Consider the following 20009-nt stretch of genomic DNA (forward strand, 5'->3'; position numbering starts at 1 on the left):
CCCACTAGGCTCCCAGGGCCTCGAGACTCCTAAGCCATCGCCTGCCTGTGACCCCTGCAACCCTCTAGGGCTAGGGGCTCCCAAGCTCACAGGCTCCTTGGGTCAGAACCTCTGGCCGGCGTGGGAGCTGGCACAGAGGGGCTAGAGAAAGCCCAGACTCTCACCCCAGACTGCTGCATGGAAGGACTTGGGCCCCAAAGAGCAGAGCAGACACCCTTTCTTGGCACTCCACAAGAGGCACAGCTCCCTAGGGCCAAGATCTCTGGGTGCTCTGGCTCCTGGCCACCAGGGGGCGCTTGGGGACCACTACCCTGGCTCCAGTGAAAACTCGACTGTTGGGGTGTAGCCCGCACCCCAGAGCTCCTCTCAGTTCTTCTGTGCTGGTTCACGTGCAGCAGTCACCCATGGATGACACTCAGGGCTCTGAGTGCCCAGCGCAGGCACCACTGCAGACACTGGCTGGATACGGACGCCGGGGAAAGCACCCCAGCATCACACAAGTCCTGCAGACCATGGCAGGGAGGACGAAGACAAGGAGGGAACCAGCAAAGTGCACCTCAAGGCTCCACTTGGGCTCCCATCCACCCCAAAATCTAAGAAATGCACCGTAGCTCCTCCCTGCCCCACCCATCAGGAGGACTGACAGCTGCTCCTAGCACCTTGGGTTCTTGCCAAGTTGCCTCCTCATGCTTCTGCCTATTCCTTTCCATTCTGCTCCTACCCACAGGTTTAAAAGTGATCTTTAAAAGCAGAAAATTGCTATGGACAGGAAAGGTGCTGCCAACAGGCTGACTCACTCTGGCTCTGGACAGTTGTATAGGTTGCGCATCTGATAGGCACACAGGGGAACCAAGCCCCTGACATGTGGGGACCAACTTCCACCTGCTTCCCTCTGGCACAACTCGGAAAGTGAACTGAGTCCTAAATGTCAGTTAGCACCTGGCGCTCAAAGGTTGCTCCCTCGGAAGCCCGAAGTCCAGCACACACTGTGAAGCAACTAAGCAAAGCACCAAACGCGATGCCGCAGGGTGCGGGCACCTCAAGCCCCTCACGCTGCTCCGCAATGCAGCACTGTCATTTGCTGTTTTCACTGGAATCGGGGGTTTTTTATGAAGAGCTGGAAATCGGCTCTGCTCAAAGATTTCCCGTGTGGCTCCCACAGCCCCTGGCACCTAAGCACTTCATATGCAGCCAGCGACCTCCACATTCGGCTGAGAACCAAAGATCCGTGCAAGAGCCAGTTTCCTCCAGCACAGCGGCCTTCCTCTCCTTAGCCCCGGGAACGTCTCCACGCTCCGGGTCTGGGAGGTGAGGCCTGCAGAGACCCCAGCACCACCACCCACCTCCTGCCTGAGCCCTGTGCGGACACTGTGTCTCTGTCGCCCAACCAGCAACCTGGAGCTGGAAGGTTCAAGTCTGCGTGGCAGGAAGTGGGCAAAGCGAGCCCTGGGGCCTGGTACCCAGCATCCTGGGAGCCAAGCTGTTGTTGACTTGAACTGGAAAATGCAGTGGGTGTGACGGGGCCTTGGAACAAAACCAGGACACATGAAAGTCAGGAAATGCCACAGCCTGGCTCATGGAGTTTAAAATGAAAAATGTAAAAGAAAGGCCTGACAGCGGTCAGGCTCCGAAACGCTGGGTGTGCCAGCCACCCTCAGGTTCAAGCCCCAGAGCCGCCGGTGGGCATTTAAAAACACTTTGGATTGCCTTTCCTTAGAAAATGTGTTAAATGTGGCTGAATACACATGTCATTCTAGCCCTCTGGGAGGCTGAGACAAGAGGATCTCAAGTTCAGCATCAGACAGAGCAACTCAGCAGCTGAAATTCTGTCTCAAAACAAGATGGGGCTGAGGATGTGGCTCAGTGCAGTGGCCTTGGGTTCAATTCTCACAATCACAGGAAAAAACAAAGCAGGAAAAAAGGAAACGTGTTCAACGCAACCACCCAGCAAAGGGGGGCTCTGCAGTCCCTGCAAGGAATGGCTGTGGGTCCCACCTTCCCATGTGTGCAGGGCCCATGGATGCTGCAAGCAGCCCTGCAGATCCATACCTGCAGCCCTGGGGTTTGCCGAGGTTGCACCCAGCACCAGCCCCCAGCACCCAATAGCATCAGCCAGCAGCACCGAGCACCCAACACTGGCACCCAGGGGTGCACATGAACATTTCCCCAGGGAGCCAGAAGACAAACATCCATGGTCTCACAGATGCTGGTAGGACAAGGCTGTCACACAGGCAGGTAGGGACCCCGAGCAGGCACCTGTGCCCTGGGAGTGAGCGGAGCCCCAAGAATCCTCCTTCCTGTCACCCTTCGCTGCCTCTGACTAGAACTGGAGGGTCCTGCATGAGGCCTGAGAGTGGGCAGCCGGGGACCCTAGCCCTCAGCAGCCCCACCGTGCAGTCCCCAGGAGAGGAGGCTGCCCCGAGACACTTCCGCCTGTGATTCCTGGGTCCATCAGACTCACGGGCCCCCAAGAGCCAGGGTATTCCCAGAGGGCAGCAGGGGTCGCTGTCTTTGTGGCAGAAGCTGAGGCAGGAGAACTGTCACTTCTTATGCGTTGTAAAACTAAAGTAGCAGGGAAGAATTCTTCATACCCTTATATGTAGGTTTTACAGCCACTCCCCCCAGGAACGCTTCAGAAGGCTGTCCTCCGGGGTCCAGGGCGTGGACTCGTCCTGCCGGGTGCCTCCGAGCCCTGGGCCTCTGACCTTGGCCCCCGAGTGCCCGACGTCCCCCAAATCACATTCCCAGCTATGTCCCTTGCTGCCATGCAGGCCACCTGGCCGCATCTTGTCACCAAGGATGCTTCCTAGGGCAGGGCCGTGGCAACCTCAAGGTCCATGACCACATTGGGAAGTGGAAAGGTGAGGGCAGTCTCACAGAGGGTGACCAGCACTGACCACAGCAGAGGTTGAGGGCTCTCTCACCACTGTCGCCAGCATCCCACAAATTCAGAAAAGCAGTGGTCACCTCAGTCCACACCAACAAATGACCAGATTTTCACCAACTGCAGTGGACACCACTGACTTTCAAAGTGCCATGGTCACTCACGGAAAGGAAGAAACCAGCATCAATGTTTGGCTTTTTGTTGTTGTTGTTTTCTTGTCAAAATCTTGATCTTAAAACTAAAAAGAGCTGGGTGTGATGGTACACTCGGGAGGCTGAGGCAGGAAGATGGCCCTGAGTTCAGGACCAGCCTGAAGTACAGAGCGAGTCCCTGTCTCAAAAAACAAAACAAAGGGACAAAAACTGAATAGATAAAAAAGGAATCAGAATATAATTGCAGAATCAATACAGCATAGCAGTGCTTGAGTAGCCTAATAAATAACTACTTCTCTAGAACCTAAAAAATGGGTGCAAGGAAACTCAGCTCACCACACGCTATCTACCATATGGACAATCCCATTTTCAACAGGCACAGGCAGAGGTTAGAGTCTAGGGTACAGCCCAACAATTTAAAGTAATTTAAACTCAAAATCTTGGTGCCGTGTTTGCTACGCCTGTGCTGAGGATGTTCAGACCAACAGGGAGCTCCGTGGCTGGAGCTGAGATGCAGCTACGAGCCGTGGTACATTTTTTGGACAGTTCGTGACATGGTGCAAAAACTATTTCCCCTTGTGTTTGGGACTCGAAGTTCTAAAACACTGATTAGAAGATGGATGTCAAAGTGTAAGTGTGCTGGGTACAGAAATGGAGACAGAAGCCCACACAGAGACGTGGGCCACACCTAGCCAATGTCCTCGCCTCGGGACCTGAGCTGAGACCGCAGTGCCCTGAAATGGCCCTGCTGGTGTCCCACACAGAGGGCTGCTGGCCTGTGGGGACTCCTGGTTCCCATGGCACTGAGCACTTGCAAGCATGCAGTGCACGTTTCGCATTTGCATCTGCTGAGCCGGGCCCGAGTGGAAACCTCAGAGTTGGTCAGGGGCTGAATTTCTAGGTGAGAAACATGGTGAGATGGGGCCGGCCTCGCTGGGACCTGGGGGGGTTTCTGCAGAGGGTCCCCTGTGACTGGGACGGATGCGCTCGGAGTCCTCACAGTGCCACCTGATAGGAGGCGGAGGACGGCCAGACTGCCTGGGGGGGAACCCAGGACAGCAGGACAATGAGGGCAAGGACCATGTCCTGCATGACGGGTGCATTGCATGACAGGTTCTGAACACCAGTGACCTACACTCCTGTCCCCTGACGTCACCACGACCTCCAGAGCTCACAGGAATCTGAGAATGAGCATGTGTTTAAAGCAGGGGCAGGAGAAGCCAGTGGGTCATGGCCTCTCCCGTGCTGTCTTCCTCCCTCTTTCCCAGGCCTTCAGCACGTGGACGCATGCTCTCTAGGCTCAGAGCATGATAATCACAAAAGTAGCTGGGTGTGGTGGTGGCATACACCTGTCATCCCAGCACTCTAGAGGCTGAGGCAGGAGGGTCACCGGGAATTCCAGGTCGTCCTGGACTACATAGTAAGACTCTGCCTCAAAAAAATTTTAAAATCATAAAAGCTGTTTACGGAAGTCAGGTGACGTTTTGAGTATCCGCACCTACTTCTTGTGCTCAGATAGAAAGCTTTGGGATGAAACATAAGAAGGAACTAAACCAGAAAGTAGAGAACAACCCAGAACACAGACAGACAGAGAGTAGGGTGGCCGGCTCCCACCCCAGCTCTCCCACACAGGTGCCCGTGGGTGCACAGAGCAGAAAGAAGGAGGATCTGAGGACATCTGTGACCCGGGGCCCTGGTTCTACTTCAGGAGTGGGGTGGAGCCACATTCTGCTGAGTCAAGGCTGCAGGCCTGCAGGGCCTGCACCTCCACCTCCACCTCTACGGCTGCCTGGCAGCAGTCCTGCCCTATCACCTGGCTCCGCCCCGTCTCTGGAGGCCACGGCAGCCACATACCACGGCTCCTTTTCGTAAAACAGTGTCCTGCTCCGGAGCTGCCAGCCCCGCTGAGGGCTGAAGTGCTTCCTGGCTTTGGGAAGCCGACTCCTGGCCGGAATCCTCGAGGGGTCCTAGGTCTTTCCTGTTAGAGGCGGGAAGCCCACAACTGGCTCCACTGAGCAGTGGCATACAGCTGGGAGCTCCCCAGAGACAGCCACCAGACCCACATCCGGGGCAAAACTGGCCCCAGGGAAGACACGATGGCCCCCTCCCCAGGTCCAGCCATGCCTGTCTGCCCCTCGCACTGGGGGGTGCAGCCCAGGGCAGACAGTCCCCCCAGCAAGGCCCCTGCCCTGGGCTCAGACACAGCACCAGGCCTATACCTGGTCCTGACTGTGGAGCACATGTCCTGAGCACCCACTCTTCACACGGCCTCCAAGTCTCTGGACTGAGGTCAGCCTGGGGTCCTCACCCCAGGAATGCCCAGCCTACTAGAGATGGCAGGCGAGGGGCTGGGACTGGGGCTCGGCTTTCTCTGTGCCTTGCTTGCCACCACCAGAGCTCCGCACACAGCCAGCCACTGCTCAGGAAATCCTTGCCCTCCCCCAGGGTGAGCAGGGAAGCCCAAGCTCCCGGGCTTTTACCAAAGCACCCTCCATGCGTCTGGGGTCAGGAACTCCCAGCCTGCAAAGGAGAAGTCTGCAGAGGGCTGCACTTCCGGGGGACACCATCAAGGGGCCAGCAATGAGCCCCCATGAGCCTCTCGCCCTGATTCTCAGGAGAAGGGACCACAGCCGTCCTGTCCACGTACTCAGGCCACTGTACCATGGCAGGGGTGCTCAACTGACCTTTGCCATTTTAGGAAACTTGCAAAAGGGGGAAAGTGCGGGACAGAGACCCAGCCCCCCAGCACATCTGGTTCCCTCATTAACTCCCAACAGCCCTTCCTTTGCTTAGGGGCATGGTGACACTGCTTCTCAGGGCCAGACTCTGCTGACCCAGCCCGAGGGGGCGGCTCCTACCTCTGCGGTCATCACCTACAGCCTCGTGCGCCAGTCCCAGAACCCACGGGCTCCATTCACCCATGGGGGCAAGCCCACCACACGGTTCTCATTGGTCAGGGTTTGTTTTATGTGGAATCTTTGATCTCAAACTAAAACATGCAGTCTCAATTTGTTCCTTTTAAAAGAAAGCTATTCTCCTGCCAGCCAGTGTTCTGTTAGAGTCCTGTTTACCAAACATAATCTTTTCCACAGTCAGGGTGAGACTGCCAGTGCTGGAGTGGCCCTGCATGCAGTGCCAGGGACCTGCCACGCCACCTGAGACACTCAATGTTCTGCGCCTGCTCCTGAGCGTGGGAACGGAACCAGCTCGCTGGGGTCACTCGATGGATGGGGCAACTCCCAAACAACTTTGGGGTGAGAGCGAAGACTGTCGGGGTGACGATCAGCCATGAACCCAGGGGTCCAGGATCGCCCAGCGAGAGAACCCATGGGGCTCAGGTTGGGGCCCACGACGTCTGAGGCAAGGCGTGCCTGCTCAGCGGGAGTCAGTCTTCATGGCCCCCCGTGGTACACACTATCGGTAGTTTGCCCTGGATTCAAGTATATATTTTTTTTTTTGGATCCTTTGTTTTCAAAGAGCTATCAAAGAAAAGACAAAAGTAGGTGAATGTGGGAGCCCCCACTGATTCTCACGATCGCTGTGCCAGAAGATATGATTCATGTGCGTATGTGAGAACAGGAAATGGAGGACATCTGGAAAGGATCTTGGCATGACAAGACAGCAGACAAACACAGAAACGGAAATGAGTGTGTACTGACCCACATGACAGCGACCAGCAGCAGGACACTGCCCAGGCCGTAGACACGCAGGCCCCGCACTGAGCATCAAACACTCAGGGTGCTGGAACCCCCAATGCACAGAGCTCTGCAGCCTGTCGCACAGGACCCCAGGAATAAGAGCCAGGGCCAGGGAGGTGACCACAGAGAACAGGGTCTGGACAGCACTCAGAAACATGCACACATCAGGAAAAGCAGTTAGGAGGGAGCAGGCAGAGGCTTGGAAATGTTGGGCCCTGGACGTGGGAAGGCGGCTTCTTCGTATTTTCAGGATAATGATTCTGGAAGCAGGTGATAAAATCACACTGGAAGTGAACGATCATTCCAGATGGACCTCCCAAGCAAGCCCAGCTCAGGTTCCCTCCAACAACAGCATCCAAGAGCAACAAACACCACGAGGGACGCGGCTGCAGACTCAGCCCTCCCCAGAGCATCTCAGCGAGCACTGGGGGCGTCTGTCACCAGGGGAGAAGCCCGGGTCTCTGGGCTCCAGTGTGCATTCGTGAGCCAAGCAGGCTCAGAGGTCTTCGGGCCTCTGCGGCCACCAGCCAATCTACAGCCAGGCCAGCAAGAAACTCTTCCTCATGCTACGCGACGCAGAAGCATCACTGCAGCCCAGACCCCACACACATGCACCTTTGGGACACATTCAACTCCTGAGTGGGGTTTGGAGCACCATTTCTCCTGGACCCTGGTGGCAGCCCCAGGGGCGGGCAGGCTCAAGCAGCTTGGTCCATGCACCTTGAGAGTTCTCCCGGACAGAGGGATCACACTGTGCAAAGCTTCATCAGCAGGCTAGCCCTCCCCTAGGACTACTTCTGGCCTCAGACAGAGAGGCCAATCCTCAGCACAGCGTGGGAAGGGACGGGGACAGCGTCCATGTCCGGCTCACGGTCCCCAAACTCAGCTCTGTCTTGGATGCCTCTTCCCATCACCACCTCACAGAGTGTCACTGGACATCCCAAAGACACCCTGGGACCATGCCTGGGGGAAGGCTATGGTGGACACTGCTGCCTCCGTGCTGTGTTCAAACCCTTATGGCCAGGGAGCTGGATATTTCACAGCCTCAGAAACACGAGGGCTAACTGTCATCACCTGCATGCCCCACTGGACGGCCTCACCCTTACAGAGAAAGTCTCTTTGTGCTTTCTCTAAATAGCACTTTTTGGTGAATTTTGATTTTTACATACATTATACTTTAAGTGGAATTTTTTAAAATGCACTAGATTTTGAAATTGCTAATTCAGACCCAACACAGTGCCTCTCAGATAGTGCTTAATAAATAAGTCACTGCTATTAAGAATTTTTGTTACTGGTCCAAGGCAGAGAGCCATATGACCGTATTAGCTGCTTCCTGGGTAAACTGAGGACATATGTCCCATCAGTAATGAGGTCACCGGCTTTCAACCAGAGCACGGAATTTCCTGTGGGAGGAGGGACATGCCAGGGCTTCCTACAGGACAGGGCACATGGATGACCAGTCCTCTCAATGGAGATGGCTCTGTGTCTCCAGGGACAGGTTCACCTGGACTCCATCCACATGGTGGGGACCCTGAGCACGCTGCAATGCTGTCTCCTGTTAGCCCAGCTCCCTGACACTGGGGTGCCACCCCAAATGTCCTCTGAGGCCTTGGGCTCTGCCTGTGTGCAGCTCCCCATCCCCACCTCGCCCTTGGCTGAGGCTGTGGACAGGGGTGAACCTGTTTGTAGAGAATCAGGTGCTGTGCAGTGCTCCAGGTGACCCCGAAGCATGGAGTCCCACTGCTTAGCCTGCAGGGGACGATCTACTGACCACACAGCACTGCCACGAGGTCTGGGATACGGTGCCCACCTTCCAAGTCTTTAAGGGAGAGGGCTGTTTCCGGGGTGCCCACCAGTGAGGTCTGCACACCCGCCCCCCAAAGATGACTGGCAATATCTAGGGACACAAATTGTCCCAGAGGGAGAGGGAGCTCTGGCATCGAATGTGTGAAGACCAGCAAGGTCGTAAGGCCCCCACCAAGCTCAGGACACCCACAGCAGAAGATTCTCCAGCTCAGTGGAGAATCCTGGGCCAGGAGGCTTTTGTCTCCCAGGACATGATGGGGACAATATGGGAAGAGCGAGTGTGACACGCAGCCCATGCCATGCTAGAACCCAGGCAGAGAGCAGCACATTGCAGCCTCCCCTTCCCACCCAGTCGCCCCTTAAAGGGGCATCAGAGGTCTCTGTGCAGTGACCACAGCCACTGCAGACATGTAGGGCACAGAACAGGCTGGCTCGGGTCAACATAGGAGAGGAAAGACAGCAGTAAACTCCTCGTGATTTCCATACCCCTTCCATGTCAGCTGCCATTCTGAGCCTCTCAAAGCAGTTAAGGCTCAAGTTTTAGACACAAAGACCACTCCACTGTGATGGCAATGCTAGCCCACTGTCTGCAGGTGTGAATGTCCACACCTGCAGCAAGGACCTCGGGGACAGCAGGGCGACACGGTCTGCATGGATAGGAGAGCCCCATGCAGTGCGGAGATGCATGAGAAAGCCTGGGACTCTGCCGCACTGAGACCCACTCCACGGCTGTGGCTCGGGCAGGGTCCTTTCCAGGACCCTGTTCACAGCCATCAAACACCTCTGTGACTGCACTCACCCTCGCCACGGCTCCGACTCCGCTGATGGACGCAGCTAAATTCACCTGTGCCCCGCGCCTACTGTGATGAGTCAGCCCCGCCAGGGTCCAGGAAGCTCTGGGGACCAATGGTCCCCACCCAGCCTAGGCTCTCAGCCCCCAGCCCCCAAGACAGGGCCCGCCCTTCTCGGAGTAGCTGTATCGCTTGCTCTTTCTGGAATTTGCTCTTTCCAGTTACTCTCAGTGCACTGTGCATTTCAGGGGCTGTGTCTGTGAGTTCCCTGCTCAGACCCTGCTGGGTCTGAGGGTAGGGGGGTTTCACTTGTGAATACATGAGCTCCCGTGGCTAAATGACTTTGGGTAGAAATGGTGAGCTTCCGAACCTGTCACCTAACTCCTGGGAATGGGTCACTTCCTCCACTGTCACCACACTGAGAAGATGAGGCTGTCAAGCCAATGCTGGGCTCAACCCCAACTCGCCCCTCACACCACTACCCAGTTTTCTCATGCTGGGGCAGTCTCCTGAGCACAAGGCCACAAACCTAAGAGAAAACAGGCGGAGCCTTGAGCAGCCTCAGGGCAAGTGGGAAAACAAACAAGCCATGAGACAGCACCCCCAGACAAGCCTTGCTAAATCTAGAACACCGTACCTGAGATTGTCTTGATTATTTAACAAACAGATCACAGGGACAGTCAAGCACTGCGGCACTAAAATCCATCACAGCCCAGAGTGTAAGTCTCTCTCTCAGCTGCCCTGAGCCCTTGAAGAGCAGGACTTAGCGAGGAGAGGTGTGGCAATTTATATCCGAGGTACCCCAATTTCTGCAGAGGGCTTGTAAATTATATCCTCCAAGCATGCCTCAAAGAGAAACAGAAAGCATCTCAGAGAGGATGACTTCCACATTTCTTGGGCTGTGGCTCTGTGTCCTAGTGAAGTAGCCTTACCTCAGTGAGGAATGGGTCTCCCCACGATGCTGTTTTTAAAACACAAATTATGGTTTTACATTGTTTTGATATACTTAATGCTACAGTATACGAAGTTGTACTCAAGGACTTCAAGGAAAGAGTCAATATGGTAACTACCTTTGGGTCGGAATTATCTGGTGGTGAAACACTATTCTGCTTAAATGGTTATGTTTTGATCTGCACTGTTTCGCTGTTATGCCCTCTTTTTTCTCAATCTCCACTCCATTATTTACTTTTTTATTTTTATCCGTTTAATTAAAGGGAAAAAATAACAGGATATAATATAGTAACCCACTTTGACTTTCTATTATCTCGATTTGAAGCCCTGTATTACTCTCACCATCTTGTTTTTGACTGATGTTCCCCTATTCTGTGTTGCTGGATAGTATCAGGTTCGAAAGTTTAGGCATCAGCTGTGAAGATAATGAGATTTATTATAACGCCCATTCTCGTTGACTTTTATCTACTTTTGAAGACCTACAATGTCTCCAATGTTTTGTTTTTTCGGTTTTGTTCTTTACTGTTTTGTTCAATTGTATTATAACTAATGATATAGGCAATTCTATTAGAGATAGCGGGAGGCATTATGGTAACCATTGTTGATCACCTTGTATTATGTTTTTATATTATCTATTATGTCCACCCTTTTGACTTGACCGATTCTGTTCTGTTATGTCTCATTTGGTTTTACTCTCTTCCAAAAAAGCAATAAGAACCCTAGGAGCAATGAAACCCAAAACGTGTAATAGTCATTGTACAAAAGAGAGGAAAAGAAAGTGCTCTAAACTATATAACTGCATGTATATTTAAGTGTATAAGATAGAAAATGATATCACAGAGTTTTATTGGATCATTGAACAGAACTGTTTGCAGTATCATTGTTGGAATGTCCACTCTACAAGCTTTAATTTTGTGACTTAAACAATTATTTCTGGGATGGCAACATGTAATCCATTAACTAATGATTTCCTACTGTTCATTTTTTTCTTCTGTAAATCTGTATAACTTGTACCCTTTCACTGTTTTTTTTTCTTTTCTCCTTAAATAAAAAATTTAAAAAATAAAAAAATTAAAAAAACACATAAATTACAATGAATGTAAGACACAGACCTAGGGGGACTCTCAACTCCCTGGGGAGCTGAGGGCACCGGACACACACCGTGGCTCAGAAGGAGGCCTGGGATTTGAACAATCACACTGCCATCCTGCAATGCTAACCTTTCCCACATCTACCCTTGACTAAACACCCCAAGAAAGGGTGGGAGGAAGTGGGGAAGACCAAGCTGCTGCTCAGTGCTAAGGGCAGCCTCCCCCGTTTTCTGTGCTACTCGGAATGAAATCTGATCTGGGGTCCACATCTCCTGTCTCCACATTGACGGTTCTAACAGGGCTTCCGAGGTGACGCACGAGAGCTTAACTTTCCTCCTCCCGTGGGAGGAAGGAGCCGTCTCCCGGGCACTGTGCTACGGAACCCAGAACCCGAGCCGCTCACTCAGGATGAGACACAGGGCACCCCACTCTTGTTAAAACACAGAGCTTGAGATTCCCTTGCTCTATTCAGGCTCCGAGAGGCTCCTAGCCCCTCAATAACTGCAGCCTTTAAAACCGGGTTCAGAATGGTTTGCCTGCAGCCGCCAGTACTTTAAAGCTTTGGATCACCTGTGTCTGCAGGGCACACAGTAACGTGCGCTGTGTGACGTATGCACATACTCAGCATGCTGGGAGTCTTGGTGCTCACCCTCACCCATCACGGGGTCCTCTCCCTTCTGACAAAAGCTCCAGCTCCCATCTCCTTCTGTCTCTCACATTCTTTAGGAAAAATAAAATAAATTCCAGGCAGTGGCGAAGACCTGAGGAGCAGGTCATGCAGCGAAGGCCCTGGATTCTGTGCTCTGTGTCCCTGTGGGAACCTTGCCAGGGACAGGGCAGCCTCCGATGCCTGTCCCAGGTCCAGAGCAGTGCTCCGGGACAGGAGAATGGAGCACCAGCGTGTACTGTGTCTCCACGGCACCTCTCTTGGCCTCCCCCGGTGGGAAGTGGGTCCGATGGATCTCAGCATCACCACTGGCACAGGCCATGTCCTCTGCAGAGAGGACACCTGGGTAACTGTGAATGAACCTTAACCCTAACCCCACTCTAATGCCCAGGAGCCCTAGACGTGGCCCTGGGCTGTGGCCCAGATGCTGTGGATCCTCACCCACTTGGAGAGGAAGAGCTCTGAGCTCCAGAACTGTCTCCCGCACCCACAAGCGGGGCCTCGAGGAGTCTCTCGTTACACTTTGCTGGGCGGGTGGACTTTGGGGGAGAGCTAACTGAAGTGGGCTTAAAACACATAGGTTAAGCTGGAGCTGGTGGCACATACCTGTGATTCCCAGAGTTCTGGGAGGCTGAAGCAGGTGGCTGTAAATTTGAGCTCAGCTTGAGGGACAAACCCTATGACCGAATCTTACAGAGAGAAGAGGCTGGGTGTGCAGCGTAGTGCAAAGGCCCCGGATGCAATCCCAGGATCTCACACGCATATGCACACACACACACACACACACACACACACACACACACGCACACACACACTACATACATGCTTATAAGCTCCTGAGAAAGTCTGAAGGGATTTTTCCAAGGTGCAGGCAGGGAGGTGAGGACCCTGCTCCCTGGCACAGAGACACAGGCCTCACAGCCCCCTGAAAACCCCAGGGCTTTGCAGGCACAGAGGCAGGACCCCAGAGTCCTGCGTGTTGACATGGCAGGGGCCGTGTGCTGTGGTTTTAGGGTTTCGTTTTCAGCTTGGGGTTCCCATATGGGGCGAGAAAGACCCACTTCCACCTCAAAATCATTCCTGAAAACACACACTGAATGTAGCCACAGGAAGCCCTGAGGAAGAGGAGGACCAACAGAAAGTGAAGATGTGGGCAGCTGACAAAGAAAGCTTCCAGCCAGCATGGGGAGTTCTCTTGCCAAGAGGCTGAGGCAAGAGGACTGCAAGCTCAAGTATAGGCTGGGCAACTCAGGGACTCAGCAAGGTCTTGAATCCCAGAGCACAAAAAAGAGACAGAAAATAAAAGAAGGGAGATCGTGCTTCTTCAGACAGGAAGGGGGGCAAGAGATGGGGAAGAGGGGGAACAGGGACGGGACGGGACGAGAAAAGAAGGTGGGGTGGGCTCTGCACAGGCACCTGCTCCACACAGGCAGTGTGAACACTGTGTATGACACACATGAACCTTCAGAAAGGAAGGAAGGAAGGAAGGAAAGAAGGAAGGAAGGAAGGAAGGAAGGAAGGAAGGAAGGAAGAAAGAAAGAAAGAAAGAAAGAAAGAAAGAAAGAAAGAAAGAAAGAAAGAAAGAAAGAAAATAAGAGAGAGAGCTGGGCTGGGCTGGGCTGCAGTCCAGCACCAAGGGCCTGGGTTCAATCCCTAGTACCACAAGAACCAGGACCAGGGGAAGGAGGGAGACAAGGCAGGGAAGCCCCAAAGGCAGGGATGGCTGCTCCACCCCTCCCCACACCAGGTCTCCATGGAAACCCAGAAGGCATCGGGTCCCTGCTGGGTCAGTGGGGAAAGAACCTGTCTCCAGCCAGCGGCTGCTTCCAGAGAAAGGAGCCTTTCTCTACATCCGTGATCCTGAAATGGTAAGCTGGAGGAGCCCACTACTTACAACAAACACAGAACACTCCACAAGAGGAAAGCACCTGGTACTGTTTTTATGAATGTCTAGCGAGCATGTGATTAGTAAAAAGTTGTTTTAAATACTAATTTGAGGAGAAACCCCTCACGTTTAACAGAAACTTTTCAATCAATGCCAAATTTAGTTCTTATCATTCAATCTCACAAAGGATGATTGGATCAAAAGAATTTCCTAGATTATTCCTTGAGAGTCAAAAAGCAAATAACCCAATCTCTTTCCCGTGGTTTATTGTCACTCAGTGCTGTCCTCTCCGGGGAGCAGTCACTAGAACATCGGACGCCCAATTCCTCGCAGCCAGCTCGTGTTTCCCCCGCTGCCCAAGAGCTGTCTGGCTGAGGGGCTGGCTGCTTGCACGTCAGTTCCTTGGATTTGGCCACTTACCTTCTGTCCTTTCACTCCATGGCAGTCACACTTTCCACAACCACCAGAGCCATCGCACCCGCCCTGGAAATAAAGAAGACAGAGTTAGGTGGGCGGACACTGCCAAGTCGGCGCCATCCCCTCCTGGTCCATCGAGGCCATGCTGCCCGTCACCCGACCCAGCTGTCTGGGTGTGGGGGTGCACAGCAGAACAAATCAAACCCAGCTCAGTGGGAACCATGAAGGCTGTCGCCTCTGCCCACGGTCCCTGTTGAATTCCCTGGAAATGGACCTGCCCAGCGACGCTTTCACAGTGGTCACGAAGCTGTGAAAACTTCGGGGTTCCAACTTAGGACTCCCAGACCTCAGGACTCAGGACACCCAGGGCTTCCTGAGGGGCTCCGCACCTAGCCCTCAGGCTCCCAGGGATATCCAGACCCCCTAAACACATGATGCAGACAGGGAATCAATGATTAGCCCTAAGTTACAGATCTGATTTTACTCCAGTGGAAGTTTGTTTATTTAAACAGCACTCCACAAACTGCCTTGTGGTTCACTTCGATTCTAAAAGTTAACGTTAAAATGCAAGGAAAAGGACCCCGAGCCCGACGTTTGGTGACGGCCGGAGAGCACGCATATGGTGAGCTCAAACAGCAAAGATCATCTCACTTAAGAAGCTCAGCCTCCTGCGCCCCAGTGGTGGAAAAAGGATAGGGATGTGTCATTCCACGCGCTGGGACCCCAACACCACCTCCATCACGTAAAACAGCCAACACACTGAAGACAACCCGGAGATGCTGCCCGCACACACCACCGAGTCCTTACAAAAATCCAAGTTTCAAACCACTGCGGGCAGAGGCAGTAGTCCTGAGGTGTACGTACAACAAGGACTGTTCAATGAATAAGCTTTATCAGGGGCGCTACTTCACAACTGACTGACAGTGTCACCTATTTCCTGTCCCGGGCGATCATGGTTCCTTGAACATCGAATCACGCCCTGGCTACTAGCTCAAGGCTCATGTGAAATTTGCATTTCTAACCACACGCTGGGGGCCAGGCTCCCGCCCCAGGGCGATGTTCTCCATCGCATAGCCACATCTGGAGATGCTTATTTCGTGAGGTTACATCTGTACAAGTGCCTCCGAGACAAGGAGCTGTTCTTGATTTTGGAAACAAGGACGACTGACAGAGGTCCAAGCAAGCTGCGGAGACCGGGGATTTGTTCCTGGCTCTGACTCACCGTGCTGGCCACTGTGCTCAGCCTCCCCTCCCGTAACCCCTGCCTCACAGTTACCCTGTGTCCACAGCGCAGCTCCCACGCTGGATGCTGGTGAGTGACCGCCCAGAGTCCCCCAAAGAGGCAGCCGGTGCTGTAAAAGCACATCCAAAATGCACACGGGACATACCAGACACGCCCAACAGCTGTCACCCTCACTGGCCCACCCGGGGCCCCGTGACATGTTGGCTGTGGGGCGCTTACAGGTCTTCCAAGTGCTCTGGGGATCCTGATCCCCCTGGGGCAGCCTGAAGCCAGCACTGAGCTGTGGACCCTAAAGCCCAGGGTAAGAAAGGAGATGTCTTGCGAGCGATGACACCTGCTGAGCATGGGCCCTCCTGGCCAGTAACGCATGGCATCTTGGCACCAGCCAGAGTGGACAGCACCCAGTGCTGACACTCACTTAATTGACTGGAAATGATAGCCGTAGATGACAGCTCGCTATGTGCTCGGCTCATGGTGCCCAGGGTGCTAGCACAGGGCAAATGTCCCCAGATGGGGCCAGGGCTCAGAGGCAGGACGCCTACACAGCCCCGGACAGGATAGGGAGTGGAGGTTACCGAGCTAATAACCAGGTTAACCACAGGTGGTAACCAGCCATAACCAGGTTAGCGCCCAGCTAACCTGAGAACCCGGGGCAAGGCAGCTCCTCGGGTCAGGAAGATTGCACCACCCCTTCTGTTGCTCCGCACCTCCATCCTGCACCGCTTCATCCCTGCCACCTACTGCCGGACCCACACTGGGAGCAGCTGAGATCACTAGGCCAAGCCTGGTGACCTTCAGGGCCACAGAAATGCCAGGAACACCCACACACCGGGCAGAAGAAACCCAATGGCAGCCCGCGGCCGAGCAGCTTTCCAGCCTGGAATTGCCGTGGCCACTCACCCACCCTGGACTAGCAGAGGGTCAGAGAAATGAAGCTGACACGCAGTGTGGGCCCTGGACTCTCCTCCAAAACACTGACACACAGCTCAGCGGCCATCAGTACTCAGTCTCAAGCGGCTGTGGGAAGGGACTTCCTGGGATGGTTCCCGAGAGCCATTGGTGAATGCTGTGGGCTGGGGACTCCACATGAGGCCCTGGGTGGCAATGGCAGACTCAGGGGTTTCCTGGAGCTGCTGGGACACAGACACGACCCTGAGTGGGCAGAGCACATGGGCCATCTGCCCTGCACAAATCAGCAGGCCTCCAGACACTCGGGAAAAGCCAGGTGTGGAGGTGCACACCTTCTGTTCCAGCACACTGGGAGGCTGAGGCAGGAGGGTCAACCAAGTTTGAGCCCAACCTGGGCAATCTGGCAACTCAGTGAGACCCTGTCTCAAAATAAAACATTGCTTCAAAGGCTAGGAATGTAGCTTAATGTGAAGGTCCTGGGTTCAATCCCCAGTACCACAAAATTTTAATAGTAATAATAATAAAAGAAACTGGAAAATCTGAGTTGGGAAATAAAGGCCCAGAGACCCCCACTGGCTGTGCCCCATCAGCCCAGACTATATATTACACAAAAATGCTTTTAATCGCAGACCAAATCTTTATGGCTTTATTCACAGAGGACATTTTTATCTTCTTCATTCAGATAACAAATTTTATTACCAATTGTAGCCGTGGGGGGCAATTTCCAAGAGCTGACAAGTCTCACAAATCATCTAAATGATGGTCAGTTTCTCAGAGAACAAAGATGTTTTTAGGACCGTAACTTTGGTGTCACATTCTGGGTGGGCTGACATCTTATAGAAATGGTTTCATTAAAGCAGCCATTAATTTTTACCATGATTTACAAAAGCCAGATGAGGCCTGCTTGCGCAGCTAGGTGAAATTTTGTGGGTGGGTCACTGTTCTGTCCCTCTCGTACCGGACCCGCCCTGACACACGTGGCATGGCCACAGGCACGCTGCTGGCAGGACAAGGACACCACCAGCCAGCTTTCACCAGGGCTGAGTTAAACAGCACCCTGTTCGGTGCAAGCTTCACCCTTCTGCCAAACCCTCTGAGGTTCGCAGGTACTGGGGGCCCTTCCTGGCTCAGTCTGTGCCGTCACAGATCACAAGTTGGCCCGAGCAGCTACATTTTATACCTGGGCCCCTCAGCAATGTCAGCAAAACCAAAATCTATGTGCAGTTCACAGGTGCCCCGATCTGCCCCTGGGATACAGGTCTATACCTCCCTTCCCTGCTCACGACCAGTGGGTCCCTCCCAGGCCTCTGCCATGGCCTGGGGACCCCGCCCGCAATGTTGGTGCCATTCCCTGTCCTTCCCTGTCCCTCCCGCAGGCGTCCAGGGTCAAGCAGATTAGCCCTGTCCCAGGCTTCCTTCCCACAAGAGACACTTAACCTCAGGGCCCAGGCCGGAAGCATCTTGAAGGCCAAGGAATGTGGCCGCAAGACCACAGAGGACAGGCAAGGAGTGGCTCTTGGTGTTGCTCCCAGAGGCCGACCATCACGGGCACGGGTAAGGGGGACCTGCTGGACAGGAGGGAGACCCCAAGGCACCTGCAGAGACAGTACCTGGGACAGCGAGGCCATTTTTCACATCCCTGCAGCCTCTTCCTGGGGAGAACACACAGTCTGAAACTCCCAAAGGGGGAAAGATTGCCCCCAAATGGAAGCTGAACTGAATTGGGTAAAGCAAAGTAGACTGGTTCCCAGGGCACTGCCACCTGTGTGCACACACACACTCCTTCAACAACACAGACCAACTTTAAACAAATCCAAAAGACAATATGAAGGAATGCCAAAGGTTCTACACGGCATCCCGCAGCAGCCCGCTTTCCATGCCCCAAGAGGCTCTCCGGAGCTCTCTGGAGAAGCTGGCACATTATTAAAATCTGCTTTCATGCTCCATGAACAGTTCCAGGGAGCAGAACCATCTGCATTCGTGTTATAAAGTATGTTAAGTTCTAAAAATACAACTGGACTTCACAATACATGGATGGGCCTCGGGCCAGAGCAGGAAGGGGCGGGCAGGGTTAGTGACTGGACATGGAATAAACCTATTTCCCGGCCACCGCCATCTGAAGATCTCAGGACCAGAACACAGCGATTGGGTCATCGAGGCCTCCTCCCACCTGCCATAGGCATCAGGGTCAACACCACGCCTCACTGCCGGCAGGGGCTGCCCCATATGGAGACGCGTTCAGGATGAGGGACCAGGGCAAAGTCCTCCGTCTGCTGGTGGCGTCCCCTGCTTCCAATGGATGATGGGCCTTTCCGATTTCCGTGCGCCTCGCGCCCCGCCAAATAGGGACATGTGGCGCCCTGCCAAGACCAAACAGCTTATCTTTCAAATTCCTCCCGCATTCCCCACGCTGTGCACAAACTGTTTCGGGGATACTGCCGGCCTGACGGTCCTGCTGGCCTGCACTTCCTCGGGGTCTTTCGAACAACTACCTACGCAGCAAGAGAAACCAGGGGAAAGGGCGAATGTGTGATATGGCCACCAGGGCCCCACGAATGGTGCGTGGAGCCCAAGTGAGCAGCGCACCTGGCCTCCCACACTGCAGGTGGCGCTGTCGGGCGGGAGCTTCTGCAGTTTCCCCTCCCCCCCAAGAAAAGCTCTCCATAGGAGCAAGGGATAGTGAAAGAAGAACAGCAGGGAGCAAAATACAGGTCAAACGATGCAGTACAAATAATAATGTCTTAAAAGCTCAGGTTTGCCCAGCATTTTTTAACTTCTGTGAAGCTATCTGGTATATTTCAGGGTGAAGAAATCCTTCCTCCATCTCAACAAGCTCACAGTCCCTGCCTTTTCATCTGCAATTTTATTATCGCTATTTCACCATCATCGTGCTATTTTAATCAGTCAAGACCAATGCAGCCCAAAGACAAGAAGATAACTTTTGTTATTAACGTGACCAGTAGAAGGCGCCAGTGAAATAAAATTTCTATTCCACTCAATAATGGAAAACAGACAAAACAATCCTTACCATGTTCAGGCCCACAGAAAATCTCTACTCCACTGTGAAAACAACTACAAGTGTTGATACGTTCTTGGCAAGAAAAAAATCTATCCTGAAAAATTGAAGGAACAACTGACTTTTGAACATGCAGCTTCTCTCTCCTGCAGCGAGACTCAGGCTGCCGCATGTGCAACTCACGTGCCCTTCTGTTTCTTATCAGAGTCTGGGTCTGCGAGGCTGTGGGGCTCCTACCGATACCCCACATGGCGGAAGCGGGGTGCACGCCTGGCTTCTCTTACACCCAGCTCACAACTACCGTTCTGGGCTCACTTCTCCCATTGCGCAGTTTTGTTGACTAATTTTCAGTGCTGCCCAGCTCCCGGGGTGGACATTAAGTGTTTCTCCCCTGGGGAGAGGAAAGCCCAGGGATGGGTAACGAGGCCCAGTATTTCACCCCTGGGTCACTGGTCTTTGTCCAGCTGTGGACAGATGTAACTAGGACAAGTTGTCATGT

General features: G+C 53.6%; 1 protein-coding gene across 2 annotated transcripts in view; it reads right to left on the reverse strand.

The window, feature by feature from the left end:
* Col4a1 (collagen type IV alpha 1 chain) overlaps positions 1 to 20009 on the reverse strand; it is a 103850-nt gene that overhangs the window by 47135 nt on the left and 36706 nt on the right. For both annotated transcript variants that reach the window (XR_010046894.1, XM_003477582.5), the window contains exon 2: positions 14346 to 14408. Coding sequence is in view for 1 of the 2 variants with exons in the window: in XM_003477582.5 (XP_003477630.2) it covers positions 14346 to 14408 (63 nt within the window). In the remaining variant the exon portion in view is untranslated. The remainder of the gene's footprint in view (positions 1 to 14345; positions 14409 to 20009) is intronic.

The sequence above is a fragment of the Cavia porcellus genome, unplaced genomic scaffold (genome assembly GCF_034190915.1).
Source record: "Cavia porcellus strain 051 isolate PalLab524CR breed Dunkin Hartley unplaced genomic scaffold, mCavPor4.1 scaffold_4, whole genome shotgun sequence".
NCBI lineage: Eukaryota > Metazoa > Chordata > Mammalia > Rodentia > Caviidae > Cavia > Cavia porcellus.